At 37.7% G+C, this 26,725-nt stretch overlaps 1 protein-coding gene across 1 annotated transcript in view; it reads left to right on the top strand.

The window, feature by feature from the left end:
- The first annotated feature begins 2,953 nt into the window (after positions 1-2,953).
- Positions 2,954-26,725, top strand: part of SAV1 (salvador family WW domain containing protein 1) — a 29,457-nt gene continuing 5,685 nt past the window's right edge. Inside the window, exons 1-4 of the mRNA XM_072761509.1 lie at positions 2,954-3,485; positions 6,714-7,157; positions 18,313-18,583; positions 22,448-22,591. Of these exons, the coding sequence (XP_072617610.1) occupies positions 3,392-3,485; positions 6,714-7,157; positions 18,313-18,583; positions 22,448-22,591 (953 nt within the window). The 5' untranslated portion in view covers positions 2,954-3,391. The remainder of the gene's footprint in view (positions 3,486-6,713; positions 7,158-18,312; positions 18,584-22,447; positions 22,592-26,725) is intronic.

Below are 26,725 nucleotides of genomic sequence, written 5' to 3'. Positions count from 1 at the left end.
AGTAGGGAAAACAGATGGCTTTCAAAACGATGTTAGAGAGAGTCTGGACTCATATTAGTGGGATTCTTACTGTGCCACAGCAGAAAAAGGCACAACATGGGAACAGAAAACTCCAGTTCTGAAAACTAGTCTGCCACTAACTAGGAATATAATGAGAGGCAAAACACTTAATTTTTCCAGTTTTGTTTCACATTGATAAAATGAGGTTAGCCTGGCTGATCTCAGAATTCTTTTCCTACTATAAGATTCTGATTCTTGGGATCCCTGGGTGGCGCAGCGGTTTGGGGCCTGCCTTTGGCCCAGGGTGCGATCCTGGAGACCTGGGATCGAATCCCACGTCGGGTTCCCGGTGCATGGAGCCTGCTTCTCCCTCTGCCTATGTCTCTGCCTCTCTCTCTCTCTGTGTGACTATCATAAATAAATAAATAAATAAATAAATAAATAAATAAATAAAAGGATTCTGATTCTTTCCCCCATGTAAGTAAAGCCTAGCCTGTATTTCCGTCTTTGGGAAAACCCCAGATGTAGAGGAGCTGGCTTTATAAACAAAGTCCTAATATCCTTTTGTTCTCTTATCCTTCTGAGGTAAGCCCTGGGCAGAAACCTGGCCCCTTCCCTCCTTCATCTCCCGCCTCTATACCCTATCTATGACAAAACCCCATTGTTCATCACTCCTTCTTCATCCACAGGACCAATCCCTCAGTACTAGGCCTTATTATCTGAGCTATAGGAACAGGTCAATGCTTCTCTTATGTTCTTCTCAGTGTACTGAGCTCTCTGTTCTGTTCTATCATTAAGATTTACAGGGCAGCCCCGGTGGCGCAGCGGTTTGGTGCCGCCTGCAGCCCGGGGTGTGATCCTGCAGTCCACGTTGGGCTTCCTGCATGGAGCCTGCTTCTCCCTCTGCCTGTGTCTCTGCCTCTCTCTTCGCTCTCTCTGAATGAATAAATAAATAAATCTTAAAAAAAAAAAAAAAAAAAAAAAAAGATTTACAGGGCAGCCCAGTGGCTCAGCAGTTTAGCACCACCTTCAGCCTTGGGTGTGGTCCTGGAGACCCAGGATCAAGTCCCACGTCCGGCTCCCTGCATGGAGCCTGCTTCTCCCTCTGCCTGTGTCTCTGCCTCATTCTCTTTCCTCTCTGTGTTTCTCATGAATAAATAAAATTTAAAAAGATTACATTCCTACAGGAGTTATCCTTGATTTCTCTTTCTCTTACACTTCATGTTCAATCTGTGAGCAAATTCTGTTTGCTCTAAGTCCAAAATATGAGTACTTCTCATCCTCTCTACTGCTGTTACCCTGCTCCAAGTGAGCGAGAATTTCTGATTGATCTTCCTGCTTTCACTCTTGTTCTTTCAATCCATTCTCAACACAGCATCCAAAGTGATCTTATGACAACATTGTTAGATCATGTCACTCCTCTGCTCAGAATGAAATTCTTTGCAATGAGCCACAAGACCCTTGAATGCCCTAGCCATTGTTACCCAATTTGTTTCCCACTAATTTCTTCTACTCCAGCTACTTGACTCTTCCTGATCCAGTTTGCCCTGTAACTCCAGTATCTCCTTCTCATGATCATTCTACCAGTGTCTAAAATCGCTGACCCTCTTTTTCTTGTTTCATTTTCACTTCCACAGTTTTTACTATGTAACACAGTATATTTTACTTATTTTCCTTCTTTATTGTCTTTCTTCCCCATGAGAGTAGAGATTCCTGTCTCTGTTGTATATATTGCTATATCTGAAGCATTTAGAACAGTGCCTAGCACAGTGGATGCTCAGTATGTATTTGTTGGCTATGGAATTAATTGCGAGAAACTCTGAACCAAGGGAGCATAACAGCATACAAAGATGGAGACAGACACTAGATAAAACATCTTAATTTGTTTGCCAAAACAAAATTTGATCATCTTCCTAATCTTACGTAGTCAAAAACTTCTTTTTTTTTAAAATTGTTTTGCATCTCTTTTAAGATGTTTTCGACCTCAGGAAAATCATTCTCCGTTATCAAAGCCTTACCCTGTTCACTAGGAAATGCATCCCCTTATTCTCCAAATGTTATTGTGTACATTTGGCAGCTCCTCTAAGTTAAACAGAAGTTGTTGTTTTTTTTTTTTTAAGATTTTATTTATTCATGAAACACACACACAGAGGCAGAGACATCTGCGGAGGGAGAAGCAGGCTCCATGTAGTGGGACTCGATCCTGGGAGGACTCGAACCTGGGACTCCAGGACCACGCCCTGGGCCGAAGGCAGGCGCTAAACCGCTGAGCCACCGGGGCTGCCCCTAAGTTCTATTTTAAATTAAAAATTTCAGGTCTTGACCTTTAGTGCTCAAAATCCTTAAAAATATTTTGTAATACTAAATTCCAAGCGGAAATATGTGGCTATTCAATGTAACAAAGAAAAGTGACGATGAGGTATTAGGCTAACATCAAATTTAGCGAAGTAAAAGGCAGTATAAACTCCATTTTGCTTTTTTCCTGTTTTTCTTTTATCAGAGAGATGCTTCGTGGCATACAGGTGATGATGGATTTATCTGTAATCAGGACTGAACAGAGTGATTTTTCAAGAAAAAGAGGCATCTTGAATGTTTTTGTCACCGCCCTAGCCTCGGGGTTAGTAGTCCTCCAATCCTATCCGCATTCTGCGTAGTCACGGACCTGAATTTAGCCGCCCGAGAAACTCCAGGAGGGACGTCCTCACTCAAGGACGACGACGGGAACGCGTCTCCGGGGGGCGTCGCGCGCTCCCTCCAGGGCCCGGGGAAACATCTGTGGGCAGAAGGGGCTCCCGCGCTCAGTCTGGCGGACTCCGTCCTTCGTCCCCTCCCGGCCGCAAGATCCGCTTCTCCTCGGAGGAGGCGGCGGGGCCAGCCCGTTAGCGGACAGCGCCGCCCGGCGTCCCGCGGCCCGAGCCGCGCCCGGGGCTGGGGTGGGGGAGGGGCGCGGCGGCGCTCGCGCAGCGTCGAGTTTCCCAGAATTCCCAGCGGCCGCGGGGAAAGTTTACGGGACGTAGGCGGCGGCGGCGGCGGCGGCGGCTGAGGCGGCGGCGGTAGCGGTTACTAGGCGGCCCGCGGCGGACCATGGCCCTGGCCGGGCGTTTCTGGCCTCTGCTCACGGTGTCCTCGGGCAGCCTCGCGGAGCGAGTAGATTTCCGAGAAGGAACTGACAAGCGACTGAGTTGCGGCCGGCGCGCTTAGCGCCCCGAACATGCGGCAGTCCCTGCTGGCGACCCCGGGCTGCGGAGAGGCGGCGGCTGCGGCGGCGGCGGCGGCGGCTCGGGAGGGAAGGAGGCGGCGGCGCCGGCGGAGGTGGCGGCGAGGCCGGCGGGCGCCCTTCGCGGAGCCCTGAGGAGGCTGCTTGGCGCGGCTTGGAGCCTCGTCCACAAGGATGCTGTCCCGAAAGAAAACCAAAAACGAAGTGTCCAAGCCCGCCGAGGTGCAGGGGAAGTACGTGAAGAAGGAGACGTCGCCTCTGCTGCGGAGTGAGTGTCGGGTGGGGCGCATCCACACCTGGCCCGACGCGGCTCCCCGGGGCTTTTCTTTCCTGTTGGTCTCCGTGAAAGACTTTTTTTTTTTTAAATTGTATTGTGCCTGAAGTGGTGGTCATTGTTTGAAAGCCGATAAAGTGTAAGAAACTTAGAGGAGCCCCTCCCCCGTGGGCCTCCCTAAAAATAACAAACTTTCCCGTCCTCCCCCCTGCCCCCCCCGCCCCCCCCCCGCCCCGCAAGGGCAGCGTGGTGTTTCGTTTTGATTACTAGAAGAGGTTGTTTCGGAAACAATTAGATTGAGGATTCCCTGATGCTATAGGGGTGAAAGTGATTAGGCTGGGGCACACTTTTTCCTTTTGTAGATACCTCGGGATAGGGCTTATGTTTGCAAACATTTCGGATGTCACTCATCCGTGCTGGAAGTTGTACATAGAATTCTTTTGCTGGTTGCAGACGTGAGGAGGTGACAGTTGGCCGTCACTGTTGTAGCCGCTATCCAAAGTTTCATCAGTCTTAGGAGTGGAGAAGCCAAAACTCGTGTGTGTCTGGCTGGCTGTTTTCGTGAGAATTGCTACAAATACCACCCCCTTCCCCGACTCCCCCCCCCCCCCCAAAAGGCGAAGTATACAAAAATGATTTCTATCGTACTTTACGAGAAATTGACAAAACTACTTTTTTTTTTTTTTTTAACTCTAATAGTTTTGTTTCTCTGCCTCCCCGCCATACTTTTCAATTTACGCATTTGACTCTGCCTTTTCAGCTGAATCTTTGGAATTTTTAATTCTTGCTTGTGTGTTCAGAACATTTGTGAGGTAAGGAACTAGTATTTTGTTCATACTGCATAGTGGGCACTTTGTGTAAGTGCCCATCTTGGAAGCTCCTACTGACCTTGTGACTTAAGCATTACCTCATTCTGTAATTGGGAAAGTTGTTCATAGAAGTATTTACCCGAGATCACACAGAAAGGTGTGGAGAGCATTTTTTTTTTTTTAAAAGATTTTACTTATTTATTCATGAGAGAGACAGAAAGAGAGGGAGAGACCTAGGCAGAGGAAGAAGATTGGGACCTGAGCCGAAGGCAGACGCTCAATCCCTGAGCCATCCAGGCATCCCGAGAGCATTTTTTTTTCCTTTTTTTTTTTTTAGGGTTTAAATTTTTTTTTTTAATTAAAAAAATTTTTTTATTGGAGTTCAGTTTGTCAACATATAGCATATCACCCAGTGCTCATCCTGTCAAGTGCCCCCCTCAGTGCCCATCACCCGTATGTTTTTAAAATAATAACCACATCATCAGCCTTAGAGATTTATCCGTTTATTTGCAATGCTTTCTTAAAGAACAAAAAGATCAGTGGGTACATCAGTAACCGGAAAATTGATTTAAAAAAAAATTATTTAAGTAATCTCTACACAGAGCGTGGGGCTCAAACTCAGGACCCTGAGATCAAGAGCTGTTCGTTCTTCCTACTAAGCCAGCTAAGAACCCCTGTGAAAATTGATTTCTTTTTAGATTAAATTAAATTTATTTTTTAAAGATTTTATTTATTGATTCATGAGAGACAGAGAGAGGCAGAGGGAAAGCAGGCTTCTCAAGGGGAGCCTGATGTGAAACTCAATTCTGGGTCTCCAGTACCATGCCCTGAGCTGAAAGGCAGACAGACGCTCAACCACTGAGCCACTCAGGCATCCCAATTTCTTTTTTTTAAAGATTTATTTACTTATTTTAGAGGGAGAGAGCCCAAGCCAGCCCGAGCGGGAGGAGGGGCTGGGGGAGGGGGGTAGAGAGAGAGAAGTAGACTCCCCTGAGCTTGGTTCTGGATAGGGGACTTGATCTCACGATCCTGAGATCACAGCCTGAGCTGAAGTCTAGGGTCAGACGCTTAACTGACTGAGCTACCGAGGCATCCCTGAAAATTGATTTTTAAACCTTTTTTTATTTGTTTATTTTTCAGTTACATATGTTCTTAGGTTTTCAGCTAAATTTATGATAGCTTTTAATTTGCTGCAAATAAAGTTTATTAAACATTACTTAAAATCATGAACTATGTTAGCCATACTTTATTATTTTTTTTAAAGATTCCTTTATTTGAAAGAGCAGGAGTTGGGGCAGAGGGAGAGGGAGAGAGAGAATCTCAGGCCGACTTCCCACTGAGTGTGGAGCCCCAAGTGGGGCTCTGTCTCAGGACCCATAAGATCATGACCTGAGCCAAAACTAAGAGTCCGGACCATCCTTACCTGACTGAACCACCCAGGCACCCCATATTAGCTATACTTTAAAGCAAATAAGTTCATATGGTATTTTGTTTTTGTTTTAATTTCATCGAGTTTTGAGACTTGTTTATTTGGATATTAATTTTTGTTTAGAGTTAGCTTCTGAAGCTTTTTAATAATTATTATATTCTTTCCTTAATAAACGAATACAACAGTTTCCAAATCTAGTTTTTTAATGTTATAAAGTTATTTGCTTTGTAACCTGTCCTATCTAAGCCGCTTAAGTTCTGTATTCAGAAGTACTGTATCCTGAAGGCCATTGTTCTACTGTTATCTTCTGTTTTGAATTATAATTACTTGTTCTTAAGAAAGCCAGTTTTAGGCTTGGCATTTTTGAACGGATTCAACATTTATGTGCCTCTTTGAAATGAGATCTTTTTTTTTTTAATTTTCATAGCCAAATTTCTTACTTTCTAGCTTTTGATTACTAGTACTACGTAATTCTGAGAGGAAACCAGATTAATTATTTTAAAGTCTTTTTAAAGAAATCCACCTTTACATGTTTGGGAGTAGCATTATGTTCTGTTTATATTTTTGAAATTATGATTGGGGTTGTAAAAGGATTTTTGGGAATTTTAAAAATGAAGTAAAATCAACAAAACAAAGAATAATCTTAAATTATGTTGGTAACTGTGTATCTGTTAAATTATTTTCTATTTTTACACATTTATTCATGAGTATTAACCATAATTAAGCTTACTGACATTTCATCATGTATGGTGGTGTGCAGAATACACTTGATTCTGACTGAGTTTACACCTATCCCATTCATACAAATTATAAATTTGAGTGGGAAAATATTGGCCTTAATTTTAAAATACCTAAGCACTATCTTAAATCAGTATTTGCTTAAGTCCATTGAAATTTTTCATTTTGGGGCAATAGATATAAATGAACAACTTTTGAAAAGTGTGGTTATTACTTAAGTGATCATTTTACTCTGTTTTATTGTAGATCTCATGCCTTCATTTATTCGGCATGGTCCAACAATTCCAAGACGAACTGATATCTGTCTGCCAGACTCAAGTCCTAATGCCTTTTCAGCTTCTGGAGATGGAATAGTTTCAAGAAACCAGAGTTTCCTTAGAACTCCAATTCAAAGAACACCTCATGAAATAATGAGAAGAGAAAGCAACAGATTATCTGCACCTTCTTATCTTGCCAGGAGTCTAGCAGATGTCCCTAGGGAGTATGGCTCTTCTCAGTCATTTTTAACAGAAATTAATTTTGCTGTTGAAAATGGAGACTCTGGTTCCCGATATTATTTTTCAGATAATTATTTTGATGGTCAGAGAAGGCGCCCACTTGGAGATCGTGCACATGAAGACTATAGATATTATGAATACAACCATGATCTCTTCCAAAGAATGCCACAGAATCAGGGGAGACATGCTTCAGGTAACTTAAATTTATGAATTCTACATTAGTTTAGGTTTATTAAAAATTAAAAAGATGCTCTTCTCTGGATTTTCTTGGGAACCCAACAGACACTCCTAGAAAAATACTTTTCCATTTTGCCAGTTTTGTTAAGCCAGCTTGCAAATAATAAGTAATCTATGTTGAGTGAAAGAATAAAAGTTGGTACTTACCTGAAGGCTGTGTAGACTGTTAACACTATGAAATCTTGAAAACCCAGAGAATTTAATGTCTATAGTCGGATTAAATCTAGGTTTAAGTTTGGTAGAATGGGAAGAGTTTCAAAGAACCTGGAGTCAGACCTGAGTAAGGAAAGGTGGAGAGGAAGAATTTGGTGTGGTAAAGATAACATGGGCAACTGCATCATTCCTCAGCTACAGCCTGTACTGTTTCTCTTAACAAAGCTGCTTTCCCAGGTGAATAATTATTTCCCAGATTGGTCAAAAAAAACTTACTGTCAAATGGTTAGGTTAATTGTGTGTTAATTCTGTCTTTTTGGAACAAAAATATTAGCCATATAATTTTTTAAAATGTGTTTTCCATATTTGCTAACTTGAGGATACTTGTACAACGACCAGAAAAGAAAGGAGAAACGCACAATTCTACTTTATTCCTAAAGTACTGAATTACACTAGATAAACTGAAGCAAGCTGAAAACTAAACTTTTTTATCTGATAGTTTTTTTCCTGGTAAGTTGCAGGCTTTAAATCTTGGCAGAATAAAAATAAATACAAGAGACACTTTTTAACCTACGAAATTTCAAGCAAGATGACTTAAAAATAGTTTGGAGGGGTGCCTCTGTGGCTCAGTCTGTCAAAAGTGTATGACTCCTGATTTTGGCTCCAGTTATGATCTCAGGGTGGTGAGATTGAGCCCAGCATCAGGCTCCATGCTGGGTGTGTAGCCTGGTTAAGATTCTCTCTCTCTTCTCTCTCTTTCACAACCCCCACCACCAAACAGTTTGGAGCAGGAATGTAGAAAACATTCATTTAGTATTTTTTTTAGGGGAGGAGGGGCAGAGGAAGAGGGAAAGAGAAAATCTTAAGCAGGCTCCATGCCCAACGTGTCCCGACATAGGGCTTGATCTCAACCCTGAGATCATGACCTGAACTGAAATCCAGTCAGATGCTTAACTGACTGAGCCATGCAGGTGCCCTTATTCATTTAGTAATAACACACAATTTATGTGTCCAGCATTTTCTCTGACTTACTGGTATCTTACTTGGGGAACAAAACCAATATATGCACAGTAGAACGGTTGTTATACTCTGTGGTACTGACTGTAAGTACAATAGGGAGTCAGAAGAGAGATCAGGGTAGGCTGGAAGAGGTAGGACTTGAACTGTGATTGAGCTTGGACTTTAGGTTAACAGGGCAGAGGAAAGGCAGTTTAGATAGAAAATTTGGAATAGCCCAGTGAAAACAGAGTAGGCATGTAAATCCAAGGAACTATGTAGTTCTGCTAATAATGAAGAAAGAAGATGTGAGGTAGGATGGATATTTGTAATCCAACAACAGGCTGAAGGATTTAAACTTGAGTCAAACAGAGCCATTGCAGATTTCAAAAAGATAAGTCATTTTATGAAAGAGTTTAAAGATTACTAGTTGTACTCAGAGATAGATTGCTAGAGAAAAAATGACTTCAGGTAACAGTGGTATTGAAGAGGAAAGGGCAAGTCTTTGATGCTTTTAAGGGTAAAAGACTTAATTATGGGTTTAGGAGAAGTAAATCACTTGAGTTTTGAAAATTGAGGGATGATAAAGAATGATTGGTAAGAACAGCTTATTTTGTGAAAGCTGACATTGTAATCTCATTGGGACATGGAAGAGGAGAGGTTTTCTAGGCATATAGAAATGAGAGCATGGATGAGTGTCTTTCTGTTTTTCAGATTTTTTATAAAGTAATCACCCAGCATGGGGCTCGAACTCACTACCCTGAAATCAAGAGTTGCATAGTCCACCAACTTAGCCAGCCAGGGACCCCAATGCCTTTTTGTTTTTTAAAGAACATCTTGGTTAAAGGATTAGATAGTTGCATACTTTGGTGTTTATTTTGTTTGTTTCTAATATCGAATAGTTTTAAACCTCAGAAATGATTTCTTACCTAACCAAAATAGTAAGTTTTTAAAAATAAACTCATCTTTTAGGGGAATAGCTGCTTACTGTAGAAAATTTTCAAAAAGCAGAAAAGTTAAGGGAAAGTGCCCAGCAGGCCAGATATTCTTCATATTTCAGTTATTTCCTTCATCTTTATACACTATTTATGAGTAGTTTCATTGACTCCATAATCTTCCATTAGGTGCATGTTGGAGGTTGTTATTTAAAATGTTAATGAGGACCTGACCTGTGCTGCAAACATTTAGAAAGAGGAGAAGTGGGATACATTTGCATTGATGGGACTTGGCCACATATGGAATATGAAGAGATGAGGAAAAGAGAAGATTCAGATAGGATTAGCATAGCACTTGACTGCATAAATGGTTGACTAAGTGAATGAATCCAGAGATTTCAAGTCTGGAGTCTTAGGCGGTTTTGGGGGCTGAGGGGTAGGAGCTTGTAACAGTTTGTTTACCATGAATACAGATTGTTCTTCACACTAACTTTTATGATGTGCATTTACATTACAAACCACTGAGAGTTCATAACAGTTTTCTGCCTAAATGAAAGTATGAAGAATAAATAGCACCAAGTTAAAACATTGTTTTAAAATTCTGATTCACAAAGTATCATTGAGGAAATACTGCAAGAACTAAATTTCTACTGATCCTCTCTTGGTGGCAGCCTGACATAGGTTTTATAAGTTTAATGACAGACTTCAAAATAACTTTGCAATTATAAGTTAGAAATAAAATACAATTGGATACTTTTTAAAATCAAATAATGTCATTTTAGGGGCTCAGTGGTTGAGCATCTGCCTTTGGCTTGCATGGTGATCCCGGGGTCCTGGGATCGAGTTCTACATCAGGCTCCGCAGGGAGCCAGCTTCTCCCTCTGCCTGTCTCTACCTCTCTGTCTCTCTCATGAATAAATAAATAAAATCTTTAAAAAAATAAAAAAGAATGTCATTAAAAAAAAGATTAGTGTTTGTTAGAGCAGTGATAATGTGCTTGAGAAATTTCACTTAATAGGATTAATTTATATCAGGGCAATAAGATTTCATGTTTTACCTTTTAGAAAAAAAGTTTTTCTTTGAAGGAGTTTGAAGGACGTCAGGGAAGAATTAATAACCCGTTACTAACCAAGCAGAAAAGCCTAACAGCTGTCTTTTCCAGAAAGAAAAATCTGAATATGAAACAATAGCTGGAAGTTTCTTGAGTTCATCTTGAAAAAGACTTGAAACTTACCATATTTTCAGAATTAATACTGAAGAGAGTTCAAGGAATTATAGTGAATGGGAAGGAGAAAGTAAGTTTGTGGGAGGGTAAAGATGTGCTCTAGACAGATTGATTTTCACAACCTTTAAGTTTTGATGGTTGTTACTAATGTAGTAAACATTAAGAAAGTATGGAAGAAAAGAGTTTGATAATGACTTGATGCCAATTACTTGGACTTTAAGGAAATGCCTTCTCTTAAGAGTTAACTTTATTTTATTGTATTTGGCAGCAGCTAAAAATAGGTCATATAATATCTCAGGGGGTTTCAGGACCTAGCAAGTTCTAGGTTTAGCTATGAAATCTGACCTTTAACATTTTGGTCAATGTACTTACTGGGCAGGCACCTACTCTTTGTGCTAAAAGGAAGGAATTCTGCTGTTAACAGGAAGTCTTCATCTGGAATACTAAAGGCAGAATGAATTCCTTTGTTTTAGTTCTATACAGTTTTAAGTAACAGACTTTTAAAACTTTTATTTTTGAAGATAACTAAAGGAATCAAGTTACCAAAATCAAACTGAGCAGTGTCAGCTTTAACCAGAAACACTGAAGCTATGTTTACTCCAGGAACTACATCAATATTTAATGAACCCAGAATTATCTTTGAGAAGGGGTTAATCTTTAGGGACACAACATTATTTGTAATTATTTTGCAGAGGGGGAGAAAAGGTAGGTTTCTTTAGGTCTCTTTATCAGCATCTTGAATGTAACTAGGGCTATGATGTTCAGCATTTATTATTACCCTGAAGCTTGTGGATCTTCATTAGAGTTCCGGATTCCATTTTATTCTCTGTAGCCACTACAAAATGAGTAAACCAGAATTTTTGAGCTTTGTCTCTAAGAGCAGGTTTTACAGATATCTCCCTGGTTGTATGAGATTAAATTCTTTGGAGACATATCTAGTAAAGTCTTGGTGTAGAGACAAAATAGTACTTACTTTATCCTTATGTTTGGGAAATCATACCTTTAGCTTATGAATGTATTACTTTATACAAATGGAAGGAATTTGTGTAGTTAATCCCTACAAATGAAAGTTACTTTGAGGATTATGAATGCCACTCATTCTTTTCTGGGACTAACTGAAATAATGGAAAACTAATTTTTTTTCCCTGTATCTCAGAAACAAGTTCTTATTTTTCCACTGTGATTGAATTCAAAATTGGTAGATAGCTTTTTCTTTTATTAGCAGCATTCTTTTCTTTGGGGAATTACAGTTGATCTTTTGTTTGTTGATTACATTATTAGTAATAAATTTGTCATTTGACTGTATATCAATTCTGTGGCTTTAGAAATAACTTGAACCTTTGTTTCCTCATCTGTAAATTGTTAGTGATACTACTACCGATAGAACTATTTTAAATACGAAATCATACATTTGGAAAAGGGCCAGGGACAGAGGAGATACTCGTAATTGTTAGTGCTTGTGTCCTTTATAAAAGTGTTATGTGGTCGTCTATGCTTTTTCCAGATTTGGCATGTTTGGTGATTGAAGTTTCAACTTTCTGACTGAACTTAGAGCAGAGGTCTCTTGTATTAGAGCTTGGTGTCGCTTTTTTCCCCTGTCTTCTAGACCTGTTTTATTACTAGGAATGTTTTGCTTTAAATCTTATTTATAGTCTTTTTGTACTGTATATTCTTCTCTCAGTAGGTTTTATAAAATTATCCCAAATAGTTTGAAAAAAAAAATTGGTGCACATGGCACCTTCAGAAAGTATAGGCAGAGTGTATTATGGAAAGGTTAGGAATCATTGTTTTACCAGGCACTGGTAAAGCTGAGGACGTTGTTTGGAACTTTGAGGACATCTTGGCTCCCTTATCAAATTGTTGAGGTTTAATTCTGAAAAATAAGTTTCTACAAAGGTCTTTATGTTTCCTCTAAATATGAATTTCGTATTTATCACAGTTTAAATCTAGTGTTTAGTACCTAATATGGTTTAAATGTACAGGTATATGTGTTTCTAGATTCAGGCAAGTTCAGTATATGGTAATTTGGATTTTCTCAGCAGATGAATAAAATTGTCACAACTTTTTTTTTTTTTTTAAAGATTTTATTTGTTCATCAGATACACAGAGAGAGGCAGAGACATAGGCAGAGGGAGAAGCAGGCTCCCTGTGGAGAGTCTGATGCAGGGCTTCATCCCAGGATCCTGGGATCACAACTTGAGCCAAAGGCATATGCTTAACCACTGAGCCACCCAGGCATCCCTTCATCCCTTGTTCCTTTTCTTAGAAGGACACCAGTCATATTGGAATAGAGCCCCATCCTAACAGTCTCATTTAACCTTCATTACCTCTTTAAAGTCTCAGTCTCCAAATACAGTCACAATCTTTTTTTTTTTTTTTTAAGATTTTATTTATTTATTCATGAGAGACAGAGACAGAGATACAGGCAGAGGGAGAAGCAGGCTCCATGTAGGAAGCCTGACATGGGACTCGATCCCAGGACTCTGGAACCATGCCCTGAGCTAAAGGCAGATGTTCAACTGCTAAGCCACCCAGGCCTCTCCAGTCACAACCTTAATAATCTCTAAGCTTGTACAGTTTTTATTACTTTATTACTATTTACTATAAGAGCTTTTGCTTTAAAAAATGCTGTATTTAGAAATCTGTCGATGTATTTCCAGTAGGACCTCTGCTGGCCAAAAAGTTAATGGTTCTTATGAATAACTCCGTATGAGTACAGTGAATTGACTATAATTTCTTTTTAATTGCTGTCCTTGGTTGTGGCCAGTAGTACAACAGTTTTCATGATGGAAGTATGAGAACACGTAAACCCATTGCAGCTTTAAAATGTAATTTTAGGGACGCTTGGGTGGCTCAGCGGTTGAGCATCTGCCTTCGGCTCGGGTCATGATACCAGAATCCGGGGATCAAGTTCCACACTGGGCACCCTGCACGGAGCCTGCTTCTCCCTCAGCCTGTGTCTCTACCTCTCTCTCTGTGTCTCTCATGAATAAATAAATAAAATCTTAAAAAAATAAAATGTAATTTTGAAGTTATTTGCTATGTGCAATGTGTCTTTGGTACTTTGGCTTATTTCTTTTTTGCTTAAACATTTTTCCTTTAAGTACAGAAATTGCTTCAGCTACACTTATTAAATAACACTTCAGTTGCTGTTTGACAGGAGCCAAGATCAGCTTCACCAAAAGGATTGTTGGCTTTGTTTTGTTCTGTATTTCCCATATGTTTTAGAAATACATATTTTTCCTCTCAAAGGATACTATGGTTGTGTTTATTTTCTTTCTTGCATTTTTCTTTTTGTCAGAATAGTTCATAGGTGATGTATACATTCTACTGTATCACTTCCAGAGACACATTCTATTACATCAGTTCCAAAGGCATATAACCACAAATTTCTTTTGGATACTACAATTCATTCATGATGGGATCAGATGTCAGCACAGTTCATTCATCAAGAAGTTCTCCATCAGCCTTTTACCTGTTGATAATGGCAGCCATGAATGATAATTGGCTAGATCTAGTATTTCATTAGTGCTGCAAATGGTGATATTCTAATTCTGTCATTTCTTCTCTATTAGTTGGAATTCTATAATGAATTAGCTCTTACCAGTTATTTGGTTGCTATTCATATAAGAAAGGATAAATACTAAATCTTTCCCTTCACTTATTATTTTTTAGAATAATGAATTGGCACCCTATCTCCAAAGGTAAACAGTGAATTTTCATGCTTAGTATCTACGAACTCAAGAATTTTTTTTTTTTTTTTTTAATTTAACTACAAGCTTTATTTGGATTTCACCAGTTTTTTCATTAATGTCATTTTCTGTGCCAGGATCCAATCAGTACAACATTACGTTTAGTTGTGTTTCCTTAATGTTCTTTGGTCTATGACAGTTACTTCATCTTTCCTTGTTTTTCATAACCTTGGTAGTTTTGTTTTTTTTTTAACCTTGGTAGTTTTGAGGAATACTTGTCATATTTTGTAAACTGTCCTTCATTTTAGATTTTGTCCCATGTTTTTCGTATGATTAGACTGAGTTTTTGTTTATACCACAGAGGTGAAATATTCTCATCATGTCAAATATAGGGAGATACATGATATGCATATGACATTATTGTTGATATTAACATTCATACTTTGTTAAGATTTGCCAGATATCTCCATCGTAACAAACACTGAATGTTTGTTTTTCCAGTTTTGTCTTCATCTTTATTCCTTTCCTGAGCTCAGGTTTTATCTCTGTTGCCTTACCATCTTATCTTTTGGGTTCTTGCTTTTCTTTGTGGTCTTCCTTCAAGGAGTTGATTGCTTCCTTTTTCTTTTTTAGTTAATGGGAGAATATCTAGTTGCATTTTTTCTCTGCTTTGGAACATTTTTCTGACTGTTCTTTTAATAAATTTGTACCTTTTTACAGAACTCTTAAAATTTTCCTTATAGGTTGATGTTGTGCTGTTCATATTATATGTATTAAGTAAATTTAGTTTTCCTTTGCCAATTACTTGAAATCCCCTCCTATGATTGCTGGAGAAGGTGGAGAATTGTGGAGGGACAAGGAGAAGTTACCAGAATTGTTTTTCACAGTGCTCTGTTCTTCACTTCTTTTTTCTCCTTTCTTTCCCTTTCCCTTTCCCCTTCCCTTTTCCCTTCCCTTCCCAAGATTTTATTTATTTATTCATGAGAGACAAGAGAGAAAGAGAGGCAGAGACACAGGCAGAGGGAGAAGCAGGCTCCTCACGGGGAGCCCGATGCGGGACTCAATCCCAGATCTCCAGGGTCACGCCCTGGGCTGAAGGTGGCGCTAAACCACTGAGCCACCTGGGCTGCCCTCTTCACTTCTTTCTTTTTTTTTTTTTTCTCTTCACTTCTTTCTTAATGTTCTTGTTCTATCTGAGATGTTTTTGGCAATTCTTACATGTATATTGAGTCTGACTGTTATACCTCTTCCTTTTTTTTAATTGAAGTTTTTATCAAGCTAATTGTACATTCATATGCAGGTGTAAGAAATAATGCAGAGAGATCCCCTGTACACTTTACAACAACAAGGAAAAACTCATACTGAGCTCAATCTGTGTCATTAACCTGTGGAAACAAACTAAATAAATCTTGGAGTCCGAAGTGATTAACTATCCAGTTATTATATAAGAATAAAACTGTGCAGCCAGGTTATTATTTTTCCCCCAAATAACATACAGTAAACTTAAGTGGTTTTTTTCTTTAAGGTACAGAGTTCTATGAATTTTAGATCTATGTAGTGCCAGCACCATTAGTTTATAGAATGTTTCCATCACCCATCACTCCTAAAAATACCTCATTGCTGTCCTTTTGTAGTTAGCCCCCACCCCACTCCTAATTCCTAGCAACCACAACTTTATGTCCTAGCACTTTTGCCTTTGCAGTAATTTCATATTAATGGAATCGTACAATTTACAGCCATTTGAGTCTGTCTTTCTTCCTTCCTTTTTTCTTTCGTTTTCTTTTCTTTTCTTTTCTTTCTTTTGTTTTCTTTTGTTTTCTTTTCTTTTCTTTTCTTTCTTTTTAAGATTTTTTAAAAAAATTTATGTATTCATGAGAGACAGAGAGAGAGAGAGAGAGAGAGAGAGGCAGAGACACAGGCAGAGGGAGAAGCAGGCTCCATGCAGAGTAGGCTGGCTCCTTTCACTCAGCATAATGCCTCTGAGATTTATCCATTCCATGTTGTTGCATGTATTGTTAAGTAGTTCAAAAACTTTTTACAGTAGATTCCACTGTATAATTGTACTAGTTTATTCTCTTGAAAGACCTGTGGGTTATTTCTATTTTCAACACTGTAAACATCCCCATACAGGTTTTTGTGTGAAGAAGCATTTTTATTTGTCTAGGTTAAATATTTGAGAACAATTGTTACATCATGTGAAAAACGTATATTTAACTTGGTATAAGACCTTGAAGTGTTTTCCAGAGTGGCTGAAGTATTTTCTTGTATGTTTCTACCAGCAATGTATGAGAATTTCACTTGCTCCAGTCCTTATCACAACTTGTCAGATATTTTTTCTTTTTTGACCATTCTCATAGATGTGTATTGTCCTCTCATTGTGGTTTTAATTGGCAGGTTTTTGTTTTGTTTTGTTTTGTTTTGTTTTTAGCGATTTCCCTGATGGTTAATATGATTTGAGCATTTTTTATCTTCTCGTTTACTATCAAATATCTTCTTTGAAGTGCCTGTTCAAATCTTTTGCCCATTAAAAAAACTATTTTCCTAATGTCGAGTTTTGAGAATTCTTTATAAATTCCAGATTAAAGTCCTTTGTCTTGTATGTGACAATATATTGTATAAATATAATGTATAAATATAAATATTGTATAAATATATTGACAATATATTTATACAATATATAAATATTGTAAATATTTTCTCCCAGTCTGTAGCTTCATTTTCTTTCTCTTAACAATATCATTCATAGAGCAAACATTTTTAAGTTGATGAGGTCCAGTTTACCAGTATTTTTGTTTCAATGGAATATACTTTCAGCATCATGGTTAAGACCTGTCTAATGAAAGGTCATGAAAATTTATCCACCTTTTTCTTTTAAAAGGTTTATAGTTTTTATGTTTTACATTTAGATACAGGATCCATCTTAAGTTCATTTTTATAGAAAATGGAAGGTATAGTTTGTGATTAATTTTTTTGCATATGGAACATCCATATATTCCAATGGTTCCAACACCATTTGTTGAAAAACTACATTTTTTTCTATCTAATTACCTTTTCACCTTTTTAAAAATTGATTATGTATATGTAGGCATATTTTAATATTTTAGGATTCTTTGTTCTATTGATCTGTCTGGCCTTTTGGCCAATACCATAGTGTCTTGATTATGGAAAGTCTTAAAATCATGTAGAATGAGGGGCACCTGGCTAGCTCAGTTGGTAGAAATCATATGACTCTTGATCTTGGGGTCATGAGTTTGTACCCCACGTTGGGTGTAGAGATTACTTAAAAAAAATCAGGTAGCATGAATCCTCCTACTTTTATTCTTAGTTTAAAAATTTTTTTTTGGCTTCTCTAGTTCTTTTGCCTTTCATATACCTATTTCTGTCTGTATCTCCAAAACTCCTGCTGGAATTTTGATTGGAATTATCTTAAATTTAAAGGTCATTTCAGGAAGAATTGGCATCTTAACTATGTTGAGTCTTCCAATCCATTAACATGGTAGGTTGTCTTTCAGTTCTTTCATTAGTGTTTTGTAGTTTTCAGCATACAGATTCTACACATAATTTGTTGTCTGTATTTTGTTATTTTATATGTAAGCATTTGATTTTTTTTGAGTTATAATAAGTGGTATAATTTTTTCCAGTTATTAGTATATGCATATTTAATTTTTATATGTTGACCTTATATGCTGCTAATGGTTCTAGGGCACAGCTAGATTATATTTAAGAAATTATAAACCAGGCACAACTTTACAAGTTTATTATTGCTGTTTTAGGTGAAACGTCAAATCTTAAATCTTTAATGAGGTGAAATTTTTCTTTAAGCAGTATACATACTTAGTAGCCTTGCTAATAGTTAAATGTTTGTATAGCCTGATGATAGAGGCATCAACCAAAACTAATTTCAAAGAGGGAGTCTAGTTCCTTCTTTTTGTAATTAAATTTTAGTAATACTGGCTAGTTTTATGAAAATTCTTATTTATAATTACAAAATCATGAATTTTAACAGAAGAGTACAATTAGGATAATTAATTTTATAACTGTTTCTTGGATGGCATATTTTTTAGCTTTGAATTATTGTTCTATTTCTTCTTTTTCTGTTTTCCTCCTCAGGTATTGGGAGAGTTGCTGCTACATCTTTAGGAAATTTAACTAACCATGGTTCTGAAGATTTACCTCTTCCTCCCGGCTGGTCTGTGGACTGGACAATGAGAGGGAGAAAATATTTCATAGATCACAACACAAATACAACTCATTGGAGCCATCCACTTGAGCGAGAAGGACTTCCTCCAGGATGGGAGCGAGTTGAGTCATCAGAATTTGGAACCTATTATGTAGATCACACAAATAAGAAGGCTCAATATAGGCATCCCTGTGCTCCTAGGTATAGTATCACCTTTATTTTCAAATTTTTGTTTTGAGATTGTCTAATGTTAGACTTTGAACTCATATTTTCATCTAAGAGAAAGGCACCCTGAGGTTTGATATTTGAAAGCTTTATTTTTCAAAGTTTATGACATTTTTCTTTGAATTTATATTTGGTAATGATTTTAATAATTAAAAACTTATAAAACAGCCTCAAAAAACATGATGAGTACTCTAATGATCAGTTTCTGCTCTAATATGCCAGAATGTTTTTATTGTAGATACCCAAAATCTAAACAATTAAAACATCTCTTTCCATTTAAATTTCTATAAATTTAGACCTCGCTCCTTTTTTTTTTTTTTTTATAAATTTTATTTATTTTTTCATGATAGTCACACACACAGAGAGGCAGAGACATAGGCAGAGGGAGAAGCAGGCTCCATATAGGGAGCCTGATGTGGGATTCGATCCCGGGTCTCCAGGATCGCGCCCTGGGCCAAAGGCAGGCGCCAAACCACTGCGCCACCCAGGGATCCCCTTAGACCTCACTCCTAATGTGTCTAAATACACTTCTGAATTATAACATCTTGCTGTTTTATTCAATTTCTGGCATTTTATGTTGTTTCTTACCTTGCCTTTCTTTCTTGCCAGGCAAGAAAGTGAAAATTGGAACTGTGCAAAATATCCCAGATCTGTTTAACAAATGTAGCCAATGATCCTTTGGGCTTATCAGTAGGTCTCATTTATGGCCAAACTTTTAGCCCTGTGTATATTTGTAGCCAGTTGTCATATGTGGCTATTTAGCACTTGAAAGATGATTAATCCAAATTGAGATGTGCTGTATGTGAATGTAAAATACACACTGGATTTCAAAGTACATGAAAAGGTAGTATTAATTTAGTCATGACATTACAAATATTTCCTTTTAATTACCTCTGAGCCATAAGATTTAAAATGGATAGAATATCATCAGCATGTTGATAGATGTTCCTTAGTATTATCTAGCATAATATAGATCTTTGGTTATAGCAGAATTTTGCATTTTTTAGAACCATTAATATTATTACGAAAATACACTGTAGGGATGCCTAGTGGCTCAGTGGTTGAGTATCTGCCTTGGCCTGAGGTCATGATCCTGGGGTCCTAGGATCCAGTCCTGCATCAGGCTCCCCACAGGCTCCCCTACTTTTCCCTCTGCTTGTGTCTCTGCTTCTATCTCTGTGTGTCTCATGAAAGAATAAATAAAATCTTTGGAAAAAAAAATACACTGTAATATTATCACCTAGAAAACTAAGCTTTATCATTATTGTTTCAATTTTACATATTTGGGTTTATTAATTCAACTTTGAAAAGTTTTTTTTTTTCCCCCATGATTCCATTTAGTGATACTCAACGTATATTGAACAACTGAAATTGTTGTCCCTTCAAAAGAATCAAACCAGCTCGGCCTGTGTTGGGCTCTAGTCCCTTTGGCTGTGCTCTAAACCATTTCAGACAAGCTGCTCTCCTCCCTGGCCTCTATTTTCAGGCTTGTGACTTGGGAGTAATAGGGAGAGTCCCCCTCCTACCTGATCACAATTCCCACCCAAGGACAGGGATGAGTTCCACTTAATCCTGCTGTGTCCCAGCATCCAACACACAGACAGGCACATAGTGGGAGTGCAGCCAGATGTTTGTGGATAAAGAATGATGGAAAATGCAAAAAGGGAAAAAAAAGAACCAAACATGATTCCAAATTGCTGTCACCAGGTGCAGAACACTTTGTGGTCCAATCAGATTGGAGAGTATGTTGAGCTGACTTTTCTGTTTATCATCAGTAACCTTACATATTATGGAATTGTTAGAGTTTACAAAGCATTTTCACAATTTGCTTCTCTTAGCAGTTCTGTAGGCATTAAACAGGAGAGAATAAATACTTTTCTTAAGCTCATATAGTATTAAAATAACTTTTTTGATTGTCTCTTATGCTACTCCTTATACAGAACACTTATTAGTTCAATTACTGTTGAGAATAGTCATCTTTGGTAGAATTTATTCCAGTTTTATAAATAAGTGGAGTAAACAGTTTTGCCCACATTCATATAACTTGAGGGGTTGCCAAACTGAAGTTAAAACTCTCCAGACATATCTGACCTCAAAGCTTCAGTTCTTTCCCACTCCCCAATTGTGCTATCAAAGGATATTTCAGGAGTGCCTGGGTGGTTAGGCAGGGTCCTAGGATCAAGCCTGCCTCTCCTTCTCCCTGTGTGTTCACTCTATCTGTCAAATAAAATCTTTTTAAAAAGGGAGGAGGGGACATTTCACTTTGTACCTACTTATGAAAGAAGAGGTAAAGATAAAATTCATTGTCATTTGGACATTGATCTTTAAATTGTTAATCACAGTCTGACACTTTCTTTAATTGTAGTTTAGTACTGCAATGACCTTTTCTGACATACACATAAATATGGATATTTGGAGCAGTCTGTTCCAGTTTTGTCTCCTATTCTGGAATAGATCATTTTGGTTCCAAATTTCAGTCTTTAGGCTTCAAGTGGTTCAGTGCTTTTTCCTTAGCATTTTCTCATACAACTCCCTCCCCACCTTGCTGTTCTGTCCCACCAGCTAGGCCATTAGAACTAATTAAAAGCATGATCTGGTTTGGTTTTTCTCTGTGATTTAAATTAGGTTCTAATCAACTCTAAATCCCATACGTTCTCATAAATTGGTAAAAGCAGAAAATAGTTGATGTGGATATCTCAAGCTTAGTTGTCACTCCTACTTGTACTACATATTACAAAGCCTCCTTTTAGCCTAAAGGAGTAAGAAAGTATCCATTCTCATTTTGAGAGAAATTACTTATCTTTCCAGTATAAATTTATAGCTAGTTATAACTAGTTATTACTGAAAATTATTTTAGTGTTAAGCCTTGGTATAAAGGTTATAATTTAGCTCCAAAATTTTTATAGCTTCCTTTTAAGTTCCTTAAAAAGAATAAATACCAGACAGAAGAAATTTCTTAAGGATATGTAAAGATTTGGGGCACCTGTGTGGCTCAGTTGGTTAAGCCTCTGACTTCAGCTCAGGTCATAATCTCAGGGTCCTGGGATCAAGCCCCCATTTTGGGCTCCTGCTCAGTGGGGAGTCTATTTGTCCCTCTCCCTCTGCCCCTCTTCCCACCTGTGCTGTCTCTCTCAAATAAACAAAATCCTTAAAAAAATTTCTAAAGATTTAGCTTAGGTTTATACCACTAATGATCTACTAGTTTCCAAGAGAAGGTGGATTTTACTTCACCTTCTGGTGTGGTAAAAAACAAAAACAAAAAAACACCAGACCTTTAGTTTTTTTAGGTGGTAGAAGGAATTCAGTTTGGGCAAGAGGCATATCGAAAAACTTTTTTTTTTTTTTTTTAAACTGTAGTCTTTTTTTTTAATTTTTATTTATTTATGATAGTCACACAGAGAGAGAGAGAGGCAGAGACATAGGCAGAGGGAGAAGCAGGCTCCATGCACTGGGAGCCTGAGGTGGGATTCGATCCCGGGTCTCCAGGATCGCGCCCTGGGCCAAAGGCAAGCGCCAAACCACTGCGCCACCCAGGGATCCCTCGAAAAACTTTTAAATATTAATTTGTTCTTTACAATTTCTTGTTTATTTTTATTTATTTATTTATTTTAAAAGATTTTATTTATTCATGATAGTCACACAGAGAGAGGCAGAGACACAGACACAGGCAGAGGGAGAAGCAGGCTCCATGCGGGGAGCCCGACGTGGGATTTGATCCCGGGTCTCCAGGATCGCGCCCCGGGCCAAAGGCAGGCACCAAACCGCTGCGCCACCCAGGGATCCCCAATTTCTTGTTTAGATTTAGAGTGTTTATCCTAATAAATGTCAATTCTTTCTTAGCGTACCTAGGTATGACCAACCCCCTCCTGTCACATATCAGCCACAGCAAACTGAAAGAAATCAGTCCCTTCTGGTACCTGCAAATCCATATCATACTGCAGAAATTCCTGACTGGCTTCAGGTTTATGCTCGAGCCCCTGTGAAGTAAGTGAATTTACAGTATAATTTTGTTGAGTGGTGAGTGGAGCCTGAATGGAGTCTCCGGGCTGTTTAACCCACATGGCACTGTTTTTTTTTTCTTTTGATCGTATTGGGCTTCTAAATAATATTTTACTTGAGGAAGGACTATCACATTTTATAATGTTTGAAAATCGTTGACTAGGAATGTAAGTTCTGTGAACATTTATTCGTTTTCTTTATGTGCAAACCTATGTTATAGTAGTAGCTTACATTCTCATAGGGGAGATTAACTTCCAAATAAGTGGTTAACATACCTTGTGATAAAAGTAAGGACCCAGGGAAATCCTAGGTACAAAAATGAAACAGCAGGAGACACAGGGGTGTTGAGGAAATAATATAAGTAGTGGCCGCAGGTTCTGGGATATGATGATTTGAGTTCTCAAACTGTTTTTAGCTGTTAATCCTGCACAGAATGCTTAACTTCGTTTTGTTTTCTATAAATTGGGGATAGGAATAGTGCCTACTCTTAAGGTTATTAAGAATTCAGTAAAACAGTGTATCTAAAGTATTTTTATAACAATATCTTGTACATTAAAAGAGCGTAGTAAAGATGATGATGATGATGATTACTGGGAGGCAGAGGTATAGAATAATGGTCAAGATCACTCAGGAAGGAAACGGATTTCTGGCTCCATCACCTGCATACTGAATGGCCTTGGGCAAGTCACTGAACTTAGATTTAAGTCTTTTTCTTTCCTCTACTGAACTATGGGAGAATAAATGATCACGCATTTTAAAGCACATTGGCATGGTAGCTGCCTTGCATTAGCACTTTATATAAAGTTTCTTGTTTATAATTAGTGGACCAAGGAAAGCTGTACTGAAGAAGAAAATATGTGGGCTAGTTTTTAAAGATGCCTGTGAATTTGCCAGGCTCATTGAGGATATTTATTAGGTGCCATAGTAGGAACTATTCTTTTTTTTTTTTTCTATTCTTGAAATTTAATCATACATAAATGAAATCTGCCACAAAGAGCTTCTCTCTCTCTCCTGAAATAGAAGTAGATACTCAGATCAATAACCCAGCATAAGGATTAGTAACACTGGTCAATACAGACTGTCATGACTTCAGAAAAAAGGGTTTTTGAAAGTGAATGGTTATTGATTATCCAGTGCTGCTTTTGTATATCTTACAATGCTAAACTTTCACATGTTACCTCATATAATCTTTCTAAAACCCATTTTACAGGTTAAAAAACAGACGCTTTATCTCTGCTAAGATCATACAGCTATTAAGTGATAGATTTCAGACCTTTATCTCCAGTTATAAAGATCATGCTCTTAATTTGTCATTAACAATTCTTATTTAATAATTACTGTATACTGAGTAGCTATTAAATTCTTGTTATACTTGCTAGGCATTTCATATATAATTGCGTGTACATTTTAACAACTCTGTAAAGCAACATTTAGTTCCTAGTTTTTGCAGCCTTACTCTTTATTTTTTTTTGTATCTCAGAAACCAAAATTAACAGCATAAAATAGCTAAGAGTTTTAGAGAGCTTAAGATGATTGGACAGTGAATTTGGGAAAAAAGTTAAATCTCTATAAAAGGAATGTAAAATCTTTCATATATACTTTTTTGAAATAGTAACTCTTTTCCATAGTTTTCAGCGGTGATCATTGAAATAAAATTTGTAAGGGATTAAGCCAACTCTGATCTAAATTTTTATATTATTATGTATTTACCAACCCTGTATGTGTGTGCACATGTGTGCACGCTTATGCATGCATATGTTTATGCCTTTAGCCTAAAGATTTTAGAAGTTATTTTTCTAAATAACTGGCTGATTTTTCTAATTAATTGCTTAAAGCCATTTGTTTTTATTAGCTTCTTTTCAGGCTTTTAATTTGAATAGTTGGTTACCTCAAGGATATGTCTTATAATTATTTGATGATTCTGCTCGTTTAGGCCAGATTAACATTTGTATAAAATTAAGGGTCATTTACTGTGAATTATTTAATTTTTAGCCAACATAAACATTCTTTTCAGTCTCCAAATTCGCAGCTGTTAATCCATGGTCTGATGTGGAGACGAACCATCCTCCAGGGTTGTAGTCTAAAAGCATTGGTTCTTTTTTTCCCCTCTAACTCAAATTTAAGCCTTGAGAATGTAATTTTTAAAAATATTTTGATTATAGGTATTATTTTGCAAGATATAGACAGTGCTTTTCTAAAGTTTGGTTTTAGTTTATTTGAAATTAGGTACACATTTATCTGTAGAGGTTTAGCTTAGCTTGGTGTCTGGGCTAACCCTGTTGCAGCCTCTTTTATCTCATCCTATTCATACAGTATAGGAATGGAATAAGGAATGATGGCAGATGGACTTTTCTTCCCTTTTTCCCCACTCTTCTTTCACTATTGATAGCACTTGACCTACCAGTGTAGAGCCTTTGTTCATACGCTGATTTTATGTCATATAGAATATGTCTTTATATTTTCCTTAAGTTTGGAAGAATATATGCCCAACTGTTGCATTTTTTTTTTTTTTTATTTCTGGAGGGTTGATAAGATTGAGGAGAATTATCCTTTCTACTTTATAGTCCTCATTAGGGAGAAATAATATAAAAAAGCATTCATTTTGGGGGGAAAAGAGCATACTTAAATGGAATTCCTTGCTGAGAGTCTGAGAAACAGACTCTCAAAGATTATAGCCCTTTCAGTCTGGTTCTGTGAGCTAGCTATAAAACTTGAGGAAATAACCGACTTAGTTTTTTTCCAAATAGATCAGGACTCTCTCAGAAGGCCAGACTGGAACAAGAGAACAAGTACTTCTTTACTGCTTAAAAACTTAAAATGAGAGGTTTAGGAATCTGTTGCTTTTTAGTTGGTCCAAAATTTTTGCCTCTAAAGAAGATGGAAATGGTTGATACTGTTCTGACAAAGAAAGAGCTGTTATCTATGAAGTAGATACTGAAGAATCATTTACTTAACAAAAGGAGGAGTTTTAGTAAAAAAAAAAAAAAAAACTAGTGTTTTTTCCTTTTGTTAAACAATTGCCAATTTTCTGACTTCCTGAAATTTTAAAATTCTATATCTAGTAGTAACTTACCAAAACATTTTTTGCATGTACTTCCAGAACTTGACTTAGATTATGTTCTAAATTTTTATTTGTGAATTTAAGTTATGTTTCTGACTGCTCCCAAAAGTCTGTAATGTATCATACAACTAATCAAGCTGAACTACAGAGTAAATGATAAGGTTAGTATATAACAGGAAAGAGAACATCAGGATCATACTTACTTTCCGTTTATTCCTCATGGGCAGACACCCCAACACCAGTCCACAATAGTACTTGTGGCACGGATTGTCTTTTATTCCTATGGCTTGGCAGTCCTGCAGTGTCACCATTGCCCCAGCTCCGGGTGAAGGTACAGAGGAAGAGTGGGCACACTGTTACAGAGGGCAGGCACAGGGAAGGGACTTACGCTGGCTTGTGATACCTAGAGCTTGAAATAGTAGCACTTTTTTGGCTCCTTAGAGTGTGAACATATTTTTTGGTAGGATTATAGCAATTGATGTTTGCATATATGGGTTATTTATAAGTAGAATACTGCCGTAGGAAAAAACAACAAACATGATACAATAAGCATAGGCTACTGAAGTAGTTTACAGCCTATATTCTGAATGATTTCCCTGTGTGTGTGTGTATGTATATTTTTTAAGATTTTATTTGAGTGTGCATGTGAGCTCATGAGTGGGGAGGGGAGAGGGAGAAGTAGACGTAGACTGAGCAGGGAGCCCAACAGCGCTCAATCCCAGGACCCTGAGATGATGACTTGATCCTAAGGCAGATTCCTAACCAACTGAGCCACCCAGGCGCCCCACCTGTATATATTCTTTTAAAGATTATTTATTGGAGAGAGAGAGAGCAAGCGCACACGTGGTGGTGGAAGGAACAGAGGACAAGGGAGACAAGCAGACTCCCCATGGAGCAGAGAGCCCAACTTGGGGCTCAGTCCCAAGACCCTGAGATCAGGATCTGAGCTGAAATCAAGAGTTCAACAATGCTTAACCAACTATGCCACCCAAGCGCCCTACCTGTATATTTAAACCATAAGTGACTAAAATTAAACATAGGGAATTAGATGATTTGGC

Source organism: Vulpes vulpes, chromosome 6 (genome assembly GCF_048418805.1).
Source record: "Vulpes vulpes isolate BD-2025 chromosome 6, VulVul3, whole genome shotgun sequence".
NCBI classification, from domain to species: Eukaryota; Metazoa; Chordata; class Mammalia; order Carnivora; family Canidae; genus Vulpes; species Vulpes vulpes.
The sequence above is the reverse complement of the archived record's forward strand: the minus strand, read 5'-3'. Positions and strand labels throughout refer to the sequence as shown.